This window comes from Periplaneta americana, chromosome 2 (assembly GCF_040183065.1).
Source record: "Periplaneta americana isolate PAMFEO1 chromosome 2, P.americana_PAMFEO1_priV1, whole genome shotgun sequence".
NCBI classification, from domain to species: Eukaryota; Metazoa; Arthropoda; class Insecta; order Blattodea; family Blattidae; genus Periplaneta; species Periplaneta americana.
The window spans coordinates 43,186,589-43,210,887 of NC_091118.1; the positions used below are offsets into that span (position 1 = coordinate 43,186,589).

At 36.5% G+C, this 24,299-nt stretch overlaps 1 protein-coding gene across 3 annotated transcripts in view; it reads left to right on the forward strand.

Moving 5' to 3' along the window:
* LOC138692979 (uncharacterized) overlaps nt 1–24,299 on the forward strand; it is a 479,658-nt gene that overhangs the window by 413,423 nt on the left and 41,936 nt on the right. For all 3 annotated transcript variants that reach the window (XM_069816418.1, XM_069816439.1, XM_069816427.1), the window contains exons 6-8: nt 5,032–5,290; nt 13,876–13,981; nt 18,770–18,926. In XM_069816418.1, coding sequence (XP_069672519.1) covers nt 5,032–5,290; nt 13,876–13,981; nt 18,770–18,926 — 522 coding nt within the window. The remainder of the gene's footprint in view (nt 1–5,031; nt 5,291–13,875; nt 13,982–18,769; nt 18,927–24,299) is intronic.

Consider the following 24,299-nt stretch of genomic DNA (forward strand, 5'->3'; position numbering starts at 1 on the left):
CTTGCCTTCAGTACGTGAATGAAACACATAGCAATGTACAGGAAACTCCTCGTACCGTTTTGAATTTCTGTGATTACACGATGCAATCACGACACCCGCTTTGGTCACCGCTGGCTATGTAATACGTTTCCTCCCACTCTAGGCAACCCTTTTAGCTACTCTTCTCTGTCTTCAAGAACAACTCAACAGTGACTGCTACTATCTTTATTAAAAAGAAACAACTGAAACAATTAGAGAATTTCCAAACAACTGGAAATTTTTTTACTATAGCAATCAGAGTTCGTTTGTTGCGGCGAGACCTAAAAAAAAAAGCAGGTTTTAACCACCGTAAAAAAACTCTGATGTTACGCATCAGAGTGCTGCATTGGAGTTAAATCGCTCGCTTGAACTCGGTCGAGAGTCGCACGCTCGAGTGAGATACGATCGGTCGTGATACGCTCGTAATAAATAGCACAGTACAAGGTCATCTCACCGACATGTCTTATCTTGTATGGAAGGCGACAGATAAGATACACATATGTTTTGCTCACACGGTAAAAATAAGACTTTATTTTCTGCGTTTATGACAAACGTCTAATGGAACGTACCAAAACAGTAACACGAAGTTATAAATAAAATAGTATGAAAAACTTCGATATACAGTTATTATTGCTAATTAATAATTATTCAATATTTGATTTACCATATATATATAATATGATAGGTCAACACATAGTGTTCCGCCTATATACTGCGACAATGTAGAAACGTTTTGCAAAATATTATTGATATAGCAGTAGATTAATAACAATATTAGTACAGAGATAACGTCACAGAAAATATAATAAAACGAATAATCATGCTGCACAACTGTTACAGACGCAAAGATTGATACACTAATTATTAGAGATTATTATTATTATTATTATTATTATTATTATTATTATTACTACAAAATTTGATATTGTTCTTGCATTATCATGATTGTGTTCTCCGTTTATAATAATTACATTTACATCCAATAACATCTATCAGATGTGGCAAAAAAAAAATCACTCCTGTGTGAAAAAAAAAAAATTACTTACAATATTTATATTACATTTTAAAGCAAGGTTTGTAGTTGTACTATGGAGAGGTTAGTTAAACACTGCAAAGTTTTGAAATGATAAACATCTATCATGTTACTACACAGTTCATCACTGTAACAAGAACGAATGTCTAACGCTCGGCTTATACCGTTCGAGGATTTATCGCTCGTGACAATTTTACCCATCATGCATATGCGCTACCTATCGGATTATGCTATGAACTACTTGGCGCTCGAGCGAAAACGTCCGATGCAGACCTCTGTTACGCATACTTTCTCTCCATTCAAATTAGGCCTACAAGTAACTAAGTATTTAAAACGACGGGACGTGGAGTGTGGATGGAGGAAATCTAGTACTACGCGACCAAGGCGGGGACCGTTTTGTTTGGTGGCGTTGCGATTCGCTTCACAACACAGGCTGTGCTGTGTAGTCCGCATCAGATGCAAAATGAAGCACATGCTGAACTGCGCTCTTGTTTCATTATTATTAACACGCTTTATATGTTATATGTTCGTATAAGTTTATAGTTTAGTGTTATTTATCATATGCTTAGACACACAGAAATCTATTCAGAAAAAAACACCACAACATCGGTATTCGTAGAGGGGAGAACATGATTTGAAGGTAACATAAACTACAGTCGAGCCGTTCTTATTTCCGGCGTGGCCACGCCTTCTCGACTTTTGGCGCGAAGAAGGTAGGCAATAGCGGTGTTGCTAAATCTCTGTCAAGTCAATAGTGAACGGACGCAGTTCTAATAGCTGGTTGTCGAACAATCAGTCGGTATTGTTGTTGGTGCTGTGTTATCGCTGAGTTTTCAGCATCACAATGCCGCGGAGGAGTCGGAAGACCATCAATTCGCAAAGGAGAGAAATGATTCTTAGCGTTAGAGATTATTTCGAAAATGAACGTGAAAATAAGGGTAGTTTATTGCCTTTAATGCAAGTGGTGCAAAGAACAGCTGATGCGTGTGATGTGAACAAGTTCACGGTTTCTCAAATAACGACAGAGAAGTACGGACAATCCGGCAAAGAAGAAGAAAAACTGAGAACTATGGCGGCGGTAGGTACTAACAATGATTGTAGCGATCTAGGCGTAGCACCTCTAAATTGAACAATACCGGTAGGCAAGGTTCTTCGTGTAATTTTTTTATGTAGCAATGACTTATCATGACAAAATTTCTAATACTAACATATTTTACTTAATTTACAGGATGTGTGGTTTTAGTTATTCATTCACATAAAAAATGTTTATTCATTATATTTTACAGCTTTCTCCCATTTTAGTAATTTCTAATATTGCTTCTGTATTTACGAAAATCGTTACTTCAAATGGTCGTAAAAACCAATTATAGCACAACATGGTAAGTCTTCTGTGTCCTGGGATGCTAGGATCAACAATAACAATAATATATAATATTATGTGTTCATATATTACTAATTATTTATCGTAGGAAATAATTTTTCGTTCGATGTTTAAGACTAGACATGTGCTAAAACTTCGTTAAGAGTACAAGTGGTACAAGGGTAGACTTAACAACTTAGTAACATCCACCGTGAGCGGGAAGTGGTATGTCGTCTGCATAACCTTGACGACAACCACTGCCAGTGAAGCAGCGTGTCAGCTGACCAGAAGCTGTCGTGTGATTTGCTGCCGGAAATAAGAACGGCTCGACTGTAAAGTAGCTACCGTATTTTATACAATATTGAATTTGATATCATTTATTATCTTAGCATTTCTCATTCTTTACCTTATTTTCTAATCCTACTAATTGTTTTTAGTAGGTTATTTTACGACGCTTTATCAACATCTCAGGTTATTTAGCGTCTGAATGAGATGGTGATAATGTCGGTGAAATCAGTCCGGGATCCAGCACCGATAGTTACCCAGCATTTGCTCATATTAGGTTGAAGGAAAAACCTCAACCAGGTAACTTGCCCCTACAGGGAAAGAACCCGGGCCACCTGGTTTCGCGGCCAGACAAGCTAACCGTTACTCCACAGGTGTGGACTACTAATTGTTTCCTTATTTGCCTTCACAATAGCTGCAGCACGCTCTGTTGCCTTCGACAGAGGTAGGAATAAATCAGTTGCCTTTTCTTCATCTCTAAACTTTATGGCATTATAAATAACGCTCCACGCTTGGCTACGAAACACACGTCTTCCTACACGCGGAATTGCGACCAGATTGAAACGCTAGGCATTGGATGTGACGATATTCCAGCAGTAAACATACGCAGCGAGCACGGAGTTCCTCATTCTGCCACGACGGGTCCCACCTTGGTCGAGTAGTACTATTGGTCTTCATATCCCAATCCTTTCCAGGCTCTTTTCTCTCAGATGTGAATTTTGTTCTTTGTATAGACCCATGTGGCGCGAGACCCTAGGATGTCGCCCACCCGTTGAGAAGCTTGCGTACTTAGAAGTAGAAGCAAGCCTTCCTTTTCCTGAAATTAACGATAAAATGTTTGCGAAGACGTCGTTTTCAATTTCCTTCAGGGCATAAAAATACTCCTGAAGTGATTTTAAAATACTGTTAAAATGTTTGTCTCTAAACAGCGTGTAGTGTTCTTTCATTCTTTTCCCTCTTGGAGCAAATACTTCAGTTCATACATTCCATTTTCAAACTAGTTTTAACATTAAAAAAAAAGCTGCCACATTTTTTCTTTGTAAATTCTGTATGTTTCGCCACAGTTCAGATCCTTTAACACATGGATGGGCATTTAGCAGAGCCTTCTTCAGTTACAAGCCGGAGCCATATGTCGGCAACACTGTAATGAACTGTCACCCGGAGGCCTACTATCCAGAACACGTGAAACGTTAAGCATACAAAATTCTGTCCAGTAGCTGTTTATATCAACAATAGATTCATACTAGTGTCTTGGCAACAAACCTGATGACATAGGTGAAAACGTGTTTTAACGTTTTTAAAAATATATATTATTTTAATGTACCGAAGTACATATGATATTTCCATGCAGATATTCTGCGTCATCATAGAATGAAAGAGTAATGGAACGGAGAAAAATTCTTTCCGGCGCCGGGATTTGAACCCGGGTTTTCAGCTCTACGTGCTGATGCTTTATCCACTAAGCCACACCGGATACCCACCCCGGTGTCGGACAGAATCGTCTCAGTTTAAGTTCCAACTCTTGGGTTCCCTCTAGTAGCCGCCCTCTGCACTACGTCATAGATGTATATGAACGTAGGACTGAAGTCCACACATGTGCTGAGGTGCACTCGTTATGAGTGACTAGTTGGTCGGGATCCGACGGAATAAGCGCCGTCTTAAATCACGAAGTGATTTACGCATATCATATATATTATTTTAATGTACCGAAGTACATATGTTATTTCCATGCAGATATTCTGCGTCATCATATGATGAAAGAGTAATGGAAAGGAGAAAAATTCTCTCCGTCGGATTCCGGCCAACTAGTCACTCATAACGAGTGCACCTCAGCACATGTGTGGACTTCAGTCCTACGTTCATAGACATCTATGACGTAGTGCAGAGGGCGGCCACTAGAGGGAACCCAAGTGTTGGAACTTAAACTGAGACGATTCTGTCCGACGCCGGGGTGGGTATCCGGTGTGGCTTAGTAGATAGAGCATCAGCACGTAGAGCTGAAAACCCGGGTTCAAATCCCGGCGCCGGAAAGAATTTTTCTCCGTTCCATTACTCTTTCATCGTTTTTTTAAATATTTTGAATTGTAATTAATTAATTAATTAATTACATTTAATTATAATATTTTCGTAGAAAAATTCTCTTGCGCTTGCGCTCCAAATTTCGTACTCGTTTTTCAATGAAACCCTTCCTGCACTAGTAGTACAATAGACTACTGTATTTCTTTACAGGTCACGTAATTAGAAAGTAAAGCTACACTATGCTTAGAATTAAGGGATAACTTGCTTTGAAGTCCATATAATTAAGACATTTCTCTTCTTTTCCCTCGCTGTACAGGCGTCGGGTGCCCTACAGTCCTAACTCGACACACTGGAGGCATCGCGTGGTGGCGCCGCAACAGGGCAGAGTCACGGTACCGCAGAGGAACCACAACAACTTCCACGACGGATCTCGACTCACCGTTTCACGCAACAAACCGAACAAGGCAGTCCCTCGCAGGACCACGGGCCTCTTCCGATCGTCCCAGTGGGGATCCGCTACCATCCCTTACAAGGGCGCCAAAGTCAACGTGCCCGTACTTTCCGGCAACAAGAAGGTAATTCACGTATACAGCGTGTCAAAATATGTTTACAAAAACACAAAGCAATAAGTTTGAAACCAAAAAACATATTTAAATTCTGTTTGCTTTGTAAGATTAACATAATATATGTTGATAGTTTAGTTGCACAGTTTCTACTTGAGCACCTCGTGTTACCAGTGGCGTAGCGTCAATGTAAGCTAAAAAGCTTAGCTTCCCCAGTTAATAATAATTTCATAATAAACTTGCAATTTATGGAGAAAATTATTTATTAATTTTAATAGAATTTATATTTACGCGTTAAATATCTTGATGCAGCAGCTCAGGATGATTTGTGATGCAGCAGTAAACAAGAAGCCTGCACACACCAGCTTCCAAGCAGACTGGTTTCTTCTGTGTAATCCACCCCGCAGATTTTCCATCCCTTTCTAACTAAACTACCCTAGTCGCAAGGCTCGCAACAAGCTAGCTTTAACATTTAAAACAAGTAGGCCTAGTTTCCGAGTTATCCCTTTTCGTCAGTTGTGTTCAGTTGAAGTGTTAGCGTGCATTGTGGCTGATATAATAAATAATGAGCGAAATAACAGTTCCTGACACCAATTTACTTGAATTCTTTTAGGGCAATTGTATTATAAAGACTGACTTACGAACAAAAGTGTGATTTAAAAAACAAATGACCGACTCCCTTGTTGTCAATGAAGGACACAACCAAAAGACAGACGCATACTTACGTAATGATACTAATATTGTGATTTCTCTAAGTATGACAGGGAGTGAGCTAATGTTATACGTATACGTGTCTATTTGTTAGAGATATGTGTACACCGTGAAATCATATTTTACTACGTATCATTTGAGGTCATGCCTTATTGGTGTTACTTACGATGTTCCAACCAATCTTCGACTGCTGACTTGACATTGACTACTATTTATTTTAAGACTGTATTTTTGTAATACGTTTTCTCATATTGCATGAAAGAACTTGAGTTAGCTTCCCCTGCTCAAAATTTCATGCTACGCCACTGCTTGTTATTCTGATTATGTTTAATCGGAAATCAAATTTCGTTTCAAAGTTGTCTTAAGTTGCTATTAATGTGGCATTTCCGATTCTTTAAGACCTTATTATTTCTTACGGGCGTTCTGTATACCTTGTCCTTTACATATCCCCACATAATAAACCCAGCGTAATTAAACCGGTAACAGCGGGGCCAAGAAATTTATCTTCAGAGAACAGCAGTAATCTCTGCAAGAAATTTTTGTCTTAACGTAAGTCTGTTCTGTTACATTGGGTCTTCCTTTGAGCGACAACTTTCCCATGCTAACAGTTTCCATAAAGAGCTCATACTATAGTTCAGGCATGTCAAAAATCAGACATTGAAAGTGCAGTGTACGTGCGCGGAACGCCGGTTTGTGCAGATTGCGTCATTCACGTGTTGCTCTTACCAGTTCTTAGCCGGAGGGATGTACAAGAATCTATTCTGCGCTTCTAGTGTTCAATTAAATTGACATTTGGACATTATAAACATACTTAGCAGAAGGAAAACACACAATTATTGTCAGTGTCTATATTTGACAATAATTGTAACACAAGAAACAATAGACTTAGTTACAATTCACAATGCAGTCGTTTGTAAAGAATAATTTATTTACATGATTTGTATACAGCATTTGAAGGAAAATATAAATATTGCAGCAATTTCGAAACAACAAAAAACGAACACAATATTTCATTTTACGTAGTAGGTACTGATTATTTCAAAGTACCGTAATACTCTTTCATTGTTCCTCAAGCATTATTGGGACCATTGGTGCACACATGCTAAGAAAGAAAATATTTTACTCCCAATTACATGCAATAGGACATTGTGAGGCTTTTACACTGGAATCGTTTCCTTGCTGTATATTAATATAAATTCACATTAGTATTAATAAATTGGATAAATTAAGCTTGAATTTAAATTTATATATAGTTTATTTGGAAAACGTTGAGAGTAAGTATTAGCAAGTTGGGAGCGTTACTGAATTGAATTAAAAAGAGTACTTCACAAGCTGTGAAGCGAGGACATTTTCTTTATGTCAGGTTTAAAGATTTATTAACGTCAATATATTAGATAATATAGTAACGTGAAGTGGAAAATTCGCCATTATGTATTATTTTTCCAGAAAATTTTTCCGCCTTACAAATAGTTGCTTTCTTCCTTCCCTTACAACCTCAAGAGCCTCACATGTATTACACACTATATTCTCATCACTTATCAGCTTATCAAATAAAAGTTGTAAGTCGCCTAACCATTGATGGCTGTGTTAGTACAGACTCCAAAACAACATCATTGTCATGTTTGTCTTGCCGTGAGAGTACTAATTAAGAAATAAGAGCTGGCGAATATCATATTTTGAGAACTTTACTAATATGATTTAAATTTTCACATCAGTATTAGGTCCACATGATATGATGAAAGCCTTTCATTTTAAAATAATTACTATTGGCTGAGGAAAACATCATGACAGTTATGTTATATGATTCGTGATTTCTCTTCTACGTTATATCTGTGGACTCCTCACTTTATTTTTCATAACGCATTCACAATCACAGCTCAATGAGCACCTGTACTGATCTGTGTTACTGAAACAAAAGTTGTTCTGCTACTATAGGTACTGTACAGCCCTGTCGCGTTCCCCTCCTAGCCGATTCACTCCCTCCAGGTAGGGGAATAGGAACTGCACGTTGCACGCAGACCAGTGCACAATGTGCGCGACTGCACAATGTGCAGGGTTTTGACATGCCTGCTATAGTTTAAACAGGACGAATAGAAGAAAAAGTGTACGCACTTCTATGCTTTCCCATTGTCGGTGGCGGACCTGACAACTAGTGGCGCTTCGATCGCTTAGCTCCATCTGTTGTCTGAAGTTGATGTTGTTGATGTTTAATGACTTTACTGGCTTTGAGCCAGAGGCCGTTTTAGGGTCTTATACTCGCAGGATGCCCTCTCCAGCCATTGTACATAAATAATAATAAATATATATTCACATACAGTATATGACACTATTTCTGACATAAGTGCCAGTAGGTGTGTGAGTGCGGTGATTGTTTTATTTATTTATTTAATTTTTTTTCATTATTTTGGTATATGCCTAATTTGTTAATCTGCGATGCTTAAGGAATGGTGAACGGGACAAGAGTTCGGGTTAAAAGATATCAGTTGATAGACAGCATTAAGGTATTATATAGGGAGATTAATAGGAAAGCAAGAAATTGGGAAGAATAGTAGATGCTGGGTTTGCAGTTAAAGACCTGCTCTTGGGCAAAACACTGTACATACATACATACTTTTTTTTTAAGTTTTCCCTTCCGGTGGCAGAAGCGTCTGAATGGATATGGAGACTTTTATGGTGTAGTGTTATTTTATTTTATCTGCCTCTCTGTTGCTGTCGTGTGTCCTCTCAGACAGTATACAAATTTCCAACACGTGTATGCGGTTTTGTTTGTGTGTTTTAGTTCGGTGGTTGGGGCTGGTGGTTGTAGAGGAGTTTCTCCAGTGTTGTTCTGTTGTTTGTGTTCGGTGGATTTGCGAAGATGTGTTGTGTATATACGCGATTTACTGCCGAATGTGTGTATTTCCTGTTTATGTTGTTTAGATGTGTGAAGAGTGGCTTTGTTTTTGTCGTAGTGTAAACTGTGTTGTTTCTGGTGCGTCTGTGCAGGTGGAAGATTTGGCGGAGGATTCTTCTTTCGCGGGCTTCAAATTTCGATTGGGTCGGACTGGGGTCCTCCAGAACAACCCAATCACAATAACCAACACTTAACTTCCACTCCAGCGGAATCTCACATATCTAGGAATACCCCTCACCTCCAAACTCTTCTGGACCGAAGTAGCTAAAGAAACCTGGAGTGGAGTTTTGGGCGAAAGATGCATATCTGTGTTTTGTCTGTGTTGACTGTGATCCGCCACGTATTGGTCCAATTTAGATACTGCCTGAGTGTTGCGTTTAGTAACTTCCTAGCGGAGGGGAGTCGGGGGTGTGTTGCCCAATATGCGACGTCGTCTGCATATTGTGTCAGTCCTACTAGCGGGTTATTAGGGAGGGGAATATCTGCCACATAGATGTTATACAGAGTGGGAGATATGACACTGCCTTGGGGGACTCCAGCTTCTATTCGGAAGGTCCGAGAAAGTTCGTTCCTTCCAAGTCTCACCATTTCTCGCGCGTTTAATGATGAAAGTTGCTAGGGATTGTTAATATGCTTTCTTGTTGAGTTATGTAGATGTCTTCAATTTGTTTTGCTTTGAATTAACCAGTGACAAAAGAATATTGTCTGGTGGTTTACAAAATAATTACAAAAATTCCGTACTGTTTTGTTCCGGGTTATAGATCGTAATACAGTAGAAATAGTGTAACAAGACATTTCTTTTCATCTCCTAAAGAAAAAGATGAGTTTGGAAAGTGAGCCAGAGCGATTCTGCGGAAAGATAGGCAGCTTTCGGTAAATAACCGATCAGGCTGTTTTAATATAAAACGTCATAAGACAGATATACCGCGAGTGCGTTGAAAATTACAACCAAGAGTTGTACCTCACATTTTCCCCAATTTACCGAAATTATGAAATATATGAAAATAAACGTTGCGGAGTGGTAATATTCGATGAGGTCAAATTCAGAGAAGAAATTCAATTTAATAATTATTCCCTTAGAGTGGACGTATTTGTTGATTTCGGAGATCTCACGTCTGATGTCCAAAAGAAACAATTAGCAAATCATGCATTAGTATTTATGCAAGATTGGATTCAACCAATTGCTATTTACGCTAGCAGAAACGCTACTCCAAGTGATATTCTCGTTAAAATTCTTATTCAAGTTATACTACAATTGGAAGCAGTTGGGAAGACAGTAGTCGGTTTCACTTGTGATGGCGGTCAAACAAATAAAAAGGCCAGGAACTCACTTCCGAATTTTACATTCACTCAGTTCAGATGACCATCCTTCGACGATAGATTCCCTCCATATGCATTTATCACAATGTATTTATGTCCCTGCAAAGCAGTTCTTTAACATTGCAAGAAACTGTGAACCGAAAAGTGATAAATTACTCACATCTTTTGTGAACCAAATGTGAACATTAGCGCGAAATGCGGAATTACGTAACAAGTCAAGTATTTTGAATGCCACATAGCCTAAAATCTAAGTTACAATGAACTTAATTTATATTCCAATTTTCATCGCAATCCATTCAGCCATTATCGCGTGAAAAGGTAACAAACATCCAGACAGACACAGACGTACAAACAAAAATTTCAAAAAAGCGATTTTCGGTTTCAGAATGGTTAATTATACATGTTAACACCAATTATTTTTGGAAAATCGAAAATTACCAGAAAAAGTTTGGCTACAGATTTATTATTAGTATAGAAAAAAAAAAAAAAAAAAAAAAGGAAGAAGAAAGAACACAGATATTACAATAGTTGGAACTTTACATTTTCTCTCTAAACAATAATTTTAAATCGATTTCTTAAAATAAGGAACATTAACAAATTCAATGTTTTGGTAATTTAACTGGTATCTTGTTATTGCGCCTTGGATCGCAGTTGCTACTGTGATTATGAACTACAGTTGTGGTACATTTGGGTTCTGTCAAGCATATGTTGTCTGAGCTTTTAGTTTTATATTTACGGCAATTTAAAACTTCGCGCAGGTTGGTGCCATAACATCTTGTCTCAGCTCTATTTACCAACTCGGGCACAGCGCTTTCCCAGCCTTGACCATGCATTTCTTCATAAAGAACAATTTTTTCTTTTATACAAATTTCTACAGACTTCTTAACTGACTACGTGAATAGAAATAGAAGACTCGTCTATAATTTCTACGCTACGCATAAGCAGAGGCCGACTCTGCAATCGCTTCTTACAAAAATGATATCAGTGTATGATTATGTGATGAAAGTAGAGAACAATTACATTGAAAGTGAGCACGTGATGGACAGTATTTTGGAGAACATTTCCATAGACTTAGGGACATCTGATTCCAGCACAGATCAGTCGTCTGATTCGGACGGAGAATAAGAATATAAAGATGGAATAGCGGGCGTAATTCCATTAGGTACCTTCGGACTCTTGATTAGGAAAGTGGTGATACTAAGGCAAGACGAATGTTTTTAGAAAGAGATGAAACGGATATGCCTGCCGCTCTGAGCTTGAGAACCGTAACCCAAGCAACCCCCACTCCTCTACCCTGCTGACCGAAATAACATATGGCAAACAATATGATGTTTTCACTTGTGATGGATGCCAGAGTGACTCTGATGAAGACTGAGAGTTTTTGCATTGCCATTATAAGAGGGTCACTCCAATAGTAATGCACAACACTTTTGTTAGTTTATTTTTTATTCTACACCTTTGCAATTTATGGAGGTCATAGATACATCCTTCCCGCTTGTATTCAAATTTAATTTAAGTCGTTCCCGTGAGTAGCGCCATGATATACTCCTTCAAGATGGCTGCTGTACTTGACATTCGTCAGAAGCAACATGCTGTAATCGAGTTTCTATGCTGTGAGACTGAGACAGTGGGAAACATTCACAAGAGGTTGTAAAGGGTATATGGAGATGCAGATACGGTAAGTCGGTGGGCAAGCACATTATCCGGTGAAAGAGGGCACGCCAATATTCGGGATACTCCTCGCAGCGAAGTCCTGAAAAATTGCAGCGCGTTAACAACATAGTTGTGTCTAACAAAAGCATAACGGTGAAAGAATTGTCACTCCACGTTGAAATAGGAGAAAGAAGTGTGTGCAGAATATTGAAACAGTTGGGTTAAAAAAAGATTTGTGCCAGGTGGGTTACAGATGTTGAAAAGCCCACAAAGAAACCCGAAAAACAGTGTGCAGGGAAATTTTGGACCGTATGAGAATGGTGGAGATGACTTTATTGCAAGAATTGTGACAGGAGATGAAACATGGCTCCACCATTTTGAACCGGATACAAAGAGGCATAAAATGGAGTGGCATCATGCAAATTTACCAAATAAATATAAATTCAAAACTGCACCTTCGGCAGGAAAAGTTATTACTGTGTTTTTCGATTCAGAAGGACTCTTGCTTGTGGACATCATTCCACACAGAACCACCATATATAGTAAAGTACCGCAATAAAAGTGTTCACCCTTTCAGGGCAAAGAGGATCCCTTTTTTGGTTTCAATTTTGATTTTGAATTTATTATTATTATTATTATTATTATTATTATTATTATTATTATTATGTGTTGATATGTACTGTATTTCTATATTTTCTTGCTATGCATATTTGGCGAATTACTGTGTTTGAAGTCTTGTAACAATAAATGAAAATTTCATTTGACTTCAATGAATATTTCCACAATTCTTTTACCTCTCACGAAATTATGTGTATCTGGTTTAAATACCATGTCTAGAGGGTACATGTGGAATGTTGTGGGCTCTCCTGACGTTTCGTTGCATCTATATTGTGAAATCTGAATCAGCCACTCCATGCAACAAGTTTTTTGTTGTGTACTCGTCATTAAAAAAATAACTGAAAATGACTAATATGCATGCACTGCCAATCCATAAATTTTTCCAACTTTTGTTAACATGAAACAAAAACAGAATTACGTTATTACGATTACTTTATTGGATATTTTTCACTATTTCGTTAATATTACTTTATGTACACGATATATTACTTTACGATTTAGCGGCTATTACACGTTGACAAGAAAATACGTCAGAACTAAAATCTCGCTAACACTGATACTAAATAAAAAAATTGGTAGACACCAACTCTACCATGCGATTTTCTGATGAAAATCAAGGCTCTGTTCTTTTCACCTACGTTCTCAATCTTCACTTTTTCAGAGATTCATTTCATAGTTTTCTGCCAAAGGACAGGTCTTTCACTGCAAACCCAGCATTCTCCAATTCTTCCTATTTTCTGCCTTCCTCTTAGTCTCCGTATATGGTCCATATATCTTAATGTCATCTGTCATCTTCTTCTGCCCCGAACTCCTCTCCCGTTCACCATTCCTTCCAGTGCATCCTTCAGTAGGCAGTTTCTTCTCAGCCAGTGACCCAACCAATTCCTTTTTCTCTTTCTGATCAGTTTCAGCATCATTCTTTCTTCACCCACTCTTTCCAACACAGCTTCATTTCTTACTGCCTGTCCATTTCATACGCTCCATTCTTTTCCATATCCACATTTCAAATACTTCTATTCGCTTCTCTTCGCTTCGTCGTAATGTCCATATTTTTACCCCATACAATGCTACACTCCACACAAAGCACTTCACTAGTCTCTTCCTTACTTCTTTCTCCAGAGGTCCGCATAAGCAGCTCAGTTTTCTATTGAAAGCTTCCTTTGCCATTGCTATTCTCCTTTAATGTTCTGCTTACAGTACACCCCAAGTATTTGAAGCTGTCCACTTGCTCTACTGCCTTATTTAAAGTTCTCATGTTTACCTTATTTATTTTTCTTCCAATAATTATGGTTTTCGTTTTTTTTTATTTTGCATTTATCTTTGTCCCATCACTCTAATTTTCCATTGCAGAAAGTTCATCATCCTGACTGAATATAACATGAACCGTTTTTGACATTTTCAGGCGTACCGCGGCACCATCACTACAACAGTCTTGGGACCCCAACAAATGACATCATGGGGACCTGGACATAACGTCCTGACAAACTCTGCCTCCAGAACTGATCCAGGTAAAACTAGAAAATTCCTCAACTGTGGCTTAAGTTTTGCATTTGCAGGCTACTATCTTATGGATAGATAATCCATACTCCGCTAGATGGCAGTAGTGTAAATATGTATTGTATTGATTAAGGCTGGTTGAGTGGAAGAGAAGGCCTTATGGCCTTAACTCTGCCAGCGAAAATAAAACCTTATTATTATTATTATTATTATTATTATTATTATTATTATTATTAATCCATAACGCAACAATCCTAATAAAGCTAAGGACACCTCTCCCGGGGGTTACCCCCTGAATTCATTACTGAATACAACCGAAGACAAATTCATTCAGTTGGATCTAGTCTCTAACTTCGGCATAATTTATAACAGACCTTCAATAGCTTTGTTGCTCTCTGATTGGGCAGTAATTGTATTTAGAGAAGATTTATTGTTTTCAGGTGTTCTTTGTTAAAACTTCTTTCACAAATGTAGTGATAGACACTGTCCTAATTTAATGCATTTCACAGATACCTCTGAATCCAACAGCCTTCCAAGAGTCACTTATTTACATTTTCTGGCTCAGTTTTTGGAAGGTTAGGAGTGAGTCAGTGTGGCTTCTGGTAGGGAGTTCAGAGGCATTCCCTGTGGAAATAAATTAAAACGCTTCTTCTTCGGCCTGCCAAAGGATTTCAAAATAATACGTTAATTAAGCTCAGTGTTCTCACTAAATATGCGTATGATTTATTTGTAGTAATGCCACGAGAGGTCTGAGATCTGCCGATAAATCCACGAGCGAAGCGAGTGGATTTATCTGGGAAATCTCAGACCTCGAGTGACATTTATTAGGACTATTTCGTGAATAAAATAAAAATGTAAATATATCCCTAAAATTCTATCACAAAATATTAATAATTGTATATTTACGAATACTTAACCTATTCAGACATTGTGAAGTTGAAATAGATGAATATCGATTACTGCAATAAAGAAATTCGATGTTATTATTCAGTAATGTCAATTGGGAAAAGCGACATACAGGTTTAACAATGTTAATTACATGTACTGAACTTTTCTCTTATTATTATAATATAAATACATTTTCATTATCTGCTGAAATCATGATTTAATTTAAAATTTTATAATATAATTACAGTAACCTGATTAATATATTAATTAAATGAAGAATTGCTGAAAACGCAGTTATCTAATCTGAATGAAGGAATGTAATTTTTTTCAGATAGCCTACAATGGACATGGAATTGGAAGATGAAGATGTATTTTATAGGCTACAGTTATAGGTTAGATTACCTGTGTGAGCACGACCAGTGTCAGCTATGCCTTATTTCGACCGTTACTACGTGCTACAGGAAAGCATTTTTTATAGCTCGACAAACGCATTCTCGCTGTAGTGTGTAACGGAACTAAGCTGCATCTACACAGTTCAATATTCCAATCGCGTATGCATGCAATCTGGGAAGAATATTGAAAGAATGAAGTTTAAAACGTACGTTAAATTAATATGCATGAAGATTTTATATCTACATGGAGCGCCATTTTGAACGTCGTCTTCACTGCGTAAATATTTTATTAATATTAATATCAATCTTGCATTCATTGCTTTAAAGTTGAAAGAAATGTTTAACCGTATAGTTGCATCTTAATATATTCATGATCATCAATTTACGGGGAAACAGTTGGCGACAACGACTAAACAAAAGAACGACCATGCGATAAATTGATAGCCATAAATCTAGCTGCAAAAATTATCGCAAAGTGTGACTGTGATTGGTTGGAATTCAAAATTTCATTACACTTCATTGGTCGAAAATGGAATGACGTCATATAAACGGAATAGTCTATAGAAACCTCACTAGAGGTTTTGATTTATCTAGAGAAAATCAAAACTCCATAGGGATTTTATTGACTATTACACGATTAGAAGAAAGTGTATAAAAATTAGAAGAAATAAGGTACTCTAATACAATAAAATATTAATTGACTTAAGAAATAATAAACTGTCTTGAAAATATATTATTATTGTACCATCTCATCATTTCAACTATTCCGCTAGATGGCAGTAGTGTGTTATGATCAGTTATTTTCTTGTTACCAGTTGTGCCAACTATATAATCTTCACTGAACTCTATGGGCGACTATTAGTCAAGGAGGCTTTGTTGATTCAGTTTTATTTTTAATTAAAACAGTTGCATTTCACTTCAATTATCAATATATATTAAACAATCTCTGATACGTGATTTACCGTATAATCTCATACAGCAGAAGCTGTAACATAACTTAAATAATATAAACAAAATAAATGATAGAAAAGTTTTAATTAAGGATGACGAAATAAACAAGAATCATTTTAAAAGATGCTATTATTGAAAGTACAATATTGGTAAAACAAAGAAACAAATGCTAGGGAGGCGATAAAAATTGTAGGATAAGCATCCTTGATTGGTTCAAACACGTCGTTCTGTTTTATTGGTCAAAAATAGTATGGCTTAGTAAAATTGTAATAGTCATTATAATCTCAGAGTCAGGCAGTACATCTTGCGATATGTGTCAGAGGAAGAACAATTGTTTGCATGCATCTGAAGTCTGACTAGTGGAATAGTCGGCGATGTATGCAATGGAGGGGGAAAGGAACTGATCATCCTACCCCATTATCTCCAGGCCTAGTTGCCTCATAAGTGGTGCCTTGTTGGTATCTCTTGTGAAGTTCATACCTGTCTTCGGCCAGTTGACTAAAAAAAACGTATTTTACGCTTTGGTTTCCCAAAACTAGTGTCCAAAATTCAGATTATGTCCACAAATACAGTGAAAGCTCGGTATACCGTAACTATAATGGGAGGAGGGGATAAACTTCATCGCCGTGTTATTACTAAAAACGGTAGATTTTCGCAATCACGATAAATGTAAAATTTTTCCAAATGCTGTCAAAATAAGTAATTTTATTTTTAAATGCTGATAAGTGTATTCCTGCAGTTTAACCCGCGATAAAATGCGAAATTGAATACCAAAGGCAAAATGCATGTTTCTCTGTGGAACAAGAACGAGGTTACATTCCAGGATACATTTTTGTGTTTCTGTGGGGGGGGGGGAACTATCTAAAGGCCGAGCCACATACATGTGCTAATATATATTTTTAAAATAATTAGATCACCGCTCCATGTTAGCTTTCGCAGTATGAATAGAAGAATGTGATATATCTGATACCCTCTTTGTTACTATGTGCACCATTATCTCCAGTTTTCAACTAATCTTTCTGGTGCTGATTGTAGAATATTGGCTATAGTTTAATTTCTATGTCAGGCTATGAACTTTTCAAACTATCCTCGTACTTATAAATAACTTGTGGCTTGTGCAGCAAATGCTGCAAACTAAGTTCATTAGACGTTCAAATAAACATTTTTCAGATTTATTTTCAATGAAGAATACCAGACATTCTGAAAGTTCTTTGCTTCCATAATAATGAAAGATACTCTCTCTCGAGCCAATACTGAAGAGAACCACGCATATAAATATCTACACCACACCGCCATTAAATATATGAAAAAGACCCAACCCCACTTGATTAATAACTATAAAAATATTTAATTTTTAATAATATTATTATCTTACGTAAGTTTTATAGTTTTCAATAACATATAGGCCTACTATAAATAGCCGCCACTCAGTAAATTATAGAAATGAAGATCTAATTTAAGATATTCTCTAAATCTACTTATATAACCCCAAAACATTTCACTCTCATAGTATAATATGTATAATATAGTATTAATATGTATAATTCATGAAAAATAGTGACATCCTGGCATTAACTACAATAATATTTCATTTCTAATGGTAATAATGTCATCAAACCGCCTCAAGTTTTGTAGCTTTTAATATCCAATACACAGCTGTACTCAGAAAATTACACACCACAGAATCGAACCTTTAAATTATTTTTAGTAAGTTTAGTTTTTAATAACCAATTTAATTTGAGCTGTAAATATGTCAGCATTCTTGCAGATCATGGTCTTCGTGTAATATTTATTGTTTACTGTAGTGTGTGTTTTGTTTTATTCTGAAATGCAATTAGCTAGTTTAGGTAGTTCTCAAAACTGACTACAGATGAATTTTGGAAAATAGGAAAATTATGTAGGAAAATTGACATTTCACTGAAAACTACTATTTTTCTGAAAAACTTTGAGTTCCAAGCTTCAAAATGAGGGGTCATTTATTAAAATCCGTTCAGCAGTTTTCCCGTAATTTCCATTACCAGTTAAAATTATATATATATATATATATATATATATATAGATATTTTCAAAAATTGTAACTATAAAATCTAGAAAATGGCATTGAATTTCTGTCACCGAACTTTCCACAAAATATGTTCCATCCTAAAAACGCCATGAAATGTTAAATTCTGATACTAAAAGAACTATAAATGCTAAATCTAACTTTTAAAGTGCTAATTTTTTTCATTTTAAGTTGCTAAAATCTATCATCTCTAGTTAGTTAGGATAGGCATAGCTTATCAGCGGTATATCGAAAGAATTATCTGTAGAGGGACAAAATGCGACGGGAGTGAGAACAAAGAAAAAGCCAACATTAAAATTTAAAACTGTCGAAAAAACACAGAAGTTTCCGTAACCCATTACTGTAGCCTATAATTCTCCCAATAGTCCAAGATATTGCGTTAATTCAACATCCTAAGAGGAAGATTTCTTATTTAAAAATTTGCCACCGCATACAGCTGCCTACGAGTAAATTCGCCCCTACCAATAATGTGAAACAAAAACTGAAACAGGAATTTCCCGTTGCAGGCATCAAAGCAGTGCAAGACGCTCCCGACACGAGTTCGCCAGAAAAGATGTGCGTTCGCTGTCCGGACGACCGATCCGTCGTGGCTACCAAGGAAACAACTTTTGTACTGGTGGAGCCACCTGCCGTCAAGCCGTGTCACAACACGCCTGAAGCCCGGTGGGTAGTTGAAAAGAGAAAGCATGATGTGTATAAAGAAAAAGTCGATGTTTACCTGCAATATTGCAGGCTCTATCACTGAATCGTTTAGGAAACTGAACAAGGAGTAAAAATAGTCACGAAAATACGTAACATTAACACCTCTTCGTGCATTGTATTCGATTTTAATATCAATGAGTTGTACGAGTATTTCAGATAAATTAATATAGGGTGAGTTGGGATATTAATATAGGGTGAGTTGGGGTAATTTGGGTATAAAATCAGTAATTTTTTAAGTTCAGAGACCATAAACTAAATAATTTATTAAATGGCGATCTTACTCGTGTTAATTACGTAAGCATGTGCGGCTTACAGCTGTTTCGGTGCTGCTTAACACCATCCTCAGAGCCGCACATGCTTACGTAATTAACACAAGTAAGATCGCCATTTAATCAATTATTTATATTCAAGTGTTAAAAGTAGTGTACGAAAGTTTCAACATGAACCATAAACTGTCACCATAATAAACATTTCCAGTCAATTGTTTATATGTCAGCACTGTGACCTTCTAGAAGGATTCTATTGCATTTTCAATAGTATGTTGGTCTCTTATCATAATAATAACCCTAAACTATACTCAATTTACCCCATAGATGGGGAAATGTAGGTAGCTGTAATGTGTATTACTGAAGTAAAACACGCTTTAAAATCCTTATATAATCGAGTTATCCCAAACATAGGTTAGTGTATGTAGCCTAAAACAGAATGTACAGCTGTCAAAAGAAAAAGTGGCCGCTCTCCTGGAACAAAGTTCCCTTCGGGTATCTTCACTACAATTCGGAGACAGGCGATGTTACATGTTGTTGGACCACGTTGCCTGATATCTACAGTTATAATTGAAGTATTCTGTGTGTTATCGATAGCATAATGGTAGCGTTCAGGCCTCTTATTCATGAGGTCCTGCGTTCGACTACAACCACGTGCTTTTTATGTTCTTTTTTGTTCTGTTTTTGAGAGAGACAAACTATACATAATGGCTCCTTTTTCTTTTACGATTATTTTAGTAATTAACATCAGGTTCATTAATATATTATGCCATGACTTTATCATTATGATATTGTGGCTGCAAATGGAAAGAAAAAGATTTTATTCTCAATAAAAATATCTTTCGTGGCATAAACAAAACAAATTTACTGGCGTCGGCCTTAAAACATTCAAACAATTAAGCGTTCAAAAAACAAAACAAAAAGCCATAATTCAATATTTAGTGTATCTTCCTCTTATCTCGATCATCTTGCAGTCGAGTGGGCATGGAATTGACTAGTCTATGCAAATAGCGACTGTTTTTAGACACGATATTCCAGGCATTCTGAACATACATACATAAGTGTTCTGTCCATGGGCAGGTCTTTCATTGCAAACCCAGCAATCTCCAATCTTTCCTATTTTCTGCCTTCCTCTTAGTCTCCGCATATGATCCACATATCCTAATGTCGCCTATTATTCTTTTCAACAAGAGACCCAACCAATTCCTTTTTCTCTTTCTAATCAGTTTCAGCATCATTCTTTCTTCACTCACTTTTTCAAACACAATTTTATTTCTTATTCTGTCTGTCCACTTCACACGCACCGTTCTTCTCCACATCCACATTTCAAATGCTTCAATTCGTTTCGTCGTAATGTCCATGTTCCTTCCCCATACAATGCCACACTCCACACAAAGCACTTCACTAGTCTCTTCCTTAGTTCTTTTTCCAGAGGTCCGCAGAAGATGCTTCTTCTTCTATTTAAAGCTTCCTTTGTTCATGTTTGCAGTTTTTCTTGGGAAGGATAGGCCTAAATGCGGTAACATCCCGTTGCTTTCCGCACACCACTATCTCTTTCGCAACTTATTAAATTCCAGGGGGCCCAAGCGTGGAGATGAGGAGAGTGGATTTGACTAATTGGGCCCTCCGGACTTCACCGAAAGTCACGGCAAGGGTTAAATATTAATTCTATCAGGATGTTTGACCCTATCAGAGATCGGGAAGTCTCAATTAGCCTTTGCCCCCCGCATCCTGGACTAGCTTCTACGAATCATCAGAAAATCTTAGAGTGTGATTGGGCCAATTTTTCCGAAAATGTTTCCACACTTTTGCCCTCGTAGCTCAGCGGACGAACGTCGGAATTTAGATGTCAACGTCTCAGGTTCAATTCCTCGTTACTCCTTTTCATTTTATTGTGGTTCAAGATAGTATAATGTAATAATACAAAAAGAAAAACTAATACCAGTATTATGCAACTGGATTTTTCCAAACCTAATATTAAATTTATGTTATTTATATCGCTAAAGAACGATTACAATATAAATAACTTGAATATTATTTATACAGTATCACTAAAGAACGATAACAATATAAATGATAAATATCGGTGTGTTTAATTAATATAAGATATTATATAATACGTGTTTAATTATCTAAATAAAGTAACCTATTTTTACAAAGAAAGATGTTTATTTGTGTTATAATAATTACCTACATAAAATACAGATTATTTATATTGCGAAAGAACAATAACAATATAAATAACTTGAATATTATTTTATAATGCTGATGAAGGAAAACAGAATATAGGGTAAATGATAACTTGAATATTATTTATATCGCTAAAGAACGATAACAATATAAAAAACGTGAATATTATTAATATCGGAATTTCACAGATTTATTACAGATGTATTTAAGAAATTGTAGAAGAATAGTAATTAGTAATAGTGTCCTATTTATTCTTCTTGGAGCCAAATTTGTAACTTTTAAAAGTGTGGTTACTATGTTGAAGTGTATGTGTTGCAACGGATGCTTGATTTGTTATGTATGTGAGTCAGTTATGGGATGCTTGATGTCGTCGCAATGTCGTAATTATAGTTTGATTGTGTTTGTGTGACAATTGTGTATTAATTTATGATGTATGGTATGGAAAGCTGCATATTTGTGTTATAGAAGTGTTACGTATGTGTGTTGTTAATGTTTTTGTATGTTTCAAATTGATAACTGATATTTGTTTTGCAATCGCAATGCCTAATTTACGGATTGTTTATGTTTTGTTTACATCGCGTAAGCTAATTTAATTTTCTTTTCCATTTCTCTTTATGCTTATCTGTTTTGTGTAAAAAACTATAGCCCTAACATACATATGTAAAATAGGGCTAACCCCCACTGGAGATACAATAATAATTATTATTATTATTATTCATATCGTTATAAAACGATAACAGAATACAAATGATGACTTGAATTTTATTCATATCCCTAAAGAACGATAACAAAATATAAATAACGTGATATCCATAAAGAACGATAACTGGATATAAATGATAATTTGAATATCATTTACATCGCTAAAGAACGATTAAAAAATAAAATGAAAACTTAAAGAAGGCGCGAACCCACAACCTTTGAATCTTTAAACAAGCACTCTACCGCTGGTCTGCGAGGAGCAGATATGGAACACTTCCATAGTTCCGGAACTGCTTGTACAACCACATGCATCGTGTAACATCGCCGCGACCCGAAGTGGACTTTGAAAATATTCGCTGTTCACGAGTGCGGCCACTTTTTTTTTTTTGACAGCTGTACAGGTTAGGTAGGCATTTAAAAATTTTAATTAGACCTAGCATAACAAAAAATTTCAGCCAATACTGAAATTCTTGATAAGGTTTAATTTATACATTTAAATTATCTGCCATTAAAACTGGGGACGGAAAACACTTAGGATATTTATTTGCCTTCTACCAATCCATAATTTGTGTAGGCATGGCATGATCTGGAACGAAAACTAGATTAGTTACGAACTAACCTATAATTGTGAAACCCCACCTTAAGTCGGCAAATATAAATTTTCTGTTTTTTACTGTATTGGAAAGAGGAGAAAATGTTGAATATTTTAAATAAAAAAGGAAAAAAATACATTGTTTATTGAATTCTAAAAACTTTACTTTTAAAATAGGCATTTTGAGTAAATTTCATTTAAAGTGGAACTTACAAAATTGGACGCTAATATGACACTTTTTTTAAGTTGGTTATTTAACGACGCTGTATCAACTACGAGGTTATTTAGTGTCGATGAGATTAGTGATAGCGAAATGGTATTTGGGGAGATGAGGCCGAGGATTAGCCATAGATTACCTGATATTCACCTTACGATTGGGGAAAACCTCGGATAAACCCAACCAGGCAATCAGCCCAAGCGGGGATCGAACCCGCGCCCGAGCGCAACTTCAGACCGGCATGCAAGCGCCTTAACCGACTGAGCCACGCCGGTGACTATATGACATGTTACGACATTGTTGGCAGCCCTGGAGCTGTATTTAATATGTAGTTCATGAAGTAATCTTAACATATGGCATCAAGATCTCAAAATCAATTTTTTTTGTCCTGATTCGCTTTATTTTGCTTTACTGAAAAATTATGTCTGCCAACTTAAGGTGGGGTTTTCCAGGCAGCCTCACAAATATATCCAAATTACCCCACGTCTGTAAATTGTAATTTACTAACAAACTATTAATCATATATTACTATACTAGCCATACCCGTGCGCTCCACTGCACCCGTTAGAAATAAATATAAAGTAATTACATAATTAAAATAGGACATTTGATTCAGGGAACATTCGTGTTTGATAGAAGGATAAATCGTTTGTTATGTTACTTAATTTAAATTGTATTTAAAAAATTAAAATGCGATCACTTTTATCGAGAGACCACTCATTTGGTCATAAAAATTATTTTAGGAAATACAGGAAACGAATGTACAAGTTTTCTGTGCATAAGAAGCTATTTTAATCTTTTTTTTAGTAGGTTATTTTACGACGCTTTATCAACAGCTTAGGTTATTTAGCGTCTGAATGAGATGAAGGTGATAATGCCGGTGAAATGAGTCCGGGATCCAACACCGAAAGTTACCCAGCATTTGCTCATATTGGGTTGAGGGAAAACCCCGGAAAAAACCTCAACCAGGTAACTTGCCCCGACCGGGAATCGAACCCGGGCCACCTGGTTTCGCGGCTAGACGCGCTAACCGTTACTCCATAGGTGTGGACTATTTTAATCTTACTTGTCCTCAATTCACTCAGAAGATATGTAATAACATTATAGCATTATGTCCATCTAGAGAAACTACACTTTCCAATGGTGAAATAATAATTAATTATACAAATCGGTTAATTTAGCTTCCGATATTACTTCATAGAAACACAGAAACATTCTCTGTAGGCTATCTTTCATAGCTTTCGACTGTTGTTGTCCAAGGCCCCTTATGGACGAAGTCATTTGTTTTTTATTTCATTACACCGCCTTAGATGGCAGTTATTTTAATTTTAAAACTCATTTATCTCATTAAATATCAGTCCTATCAA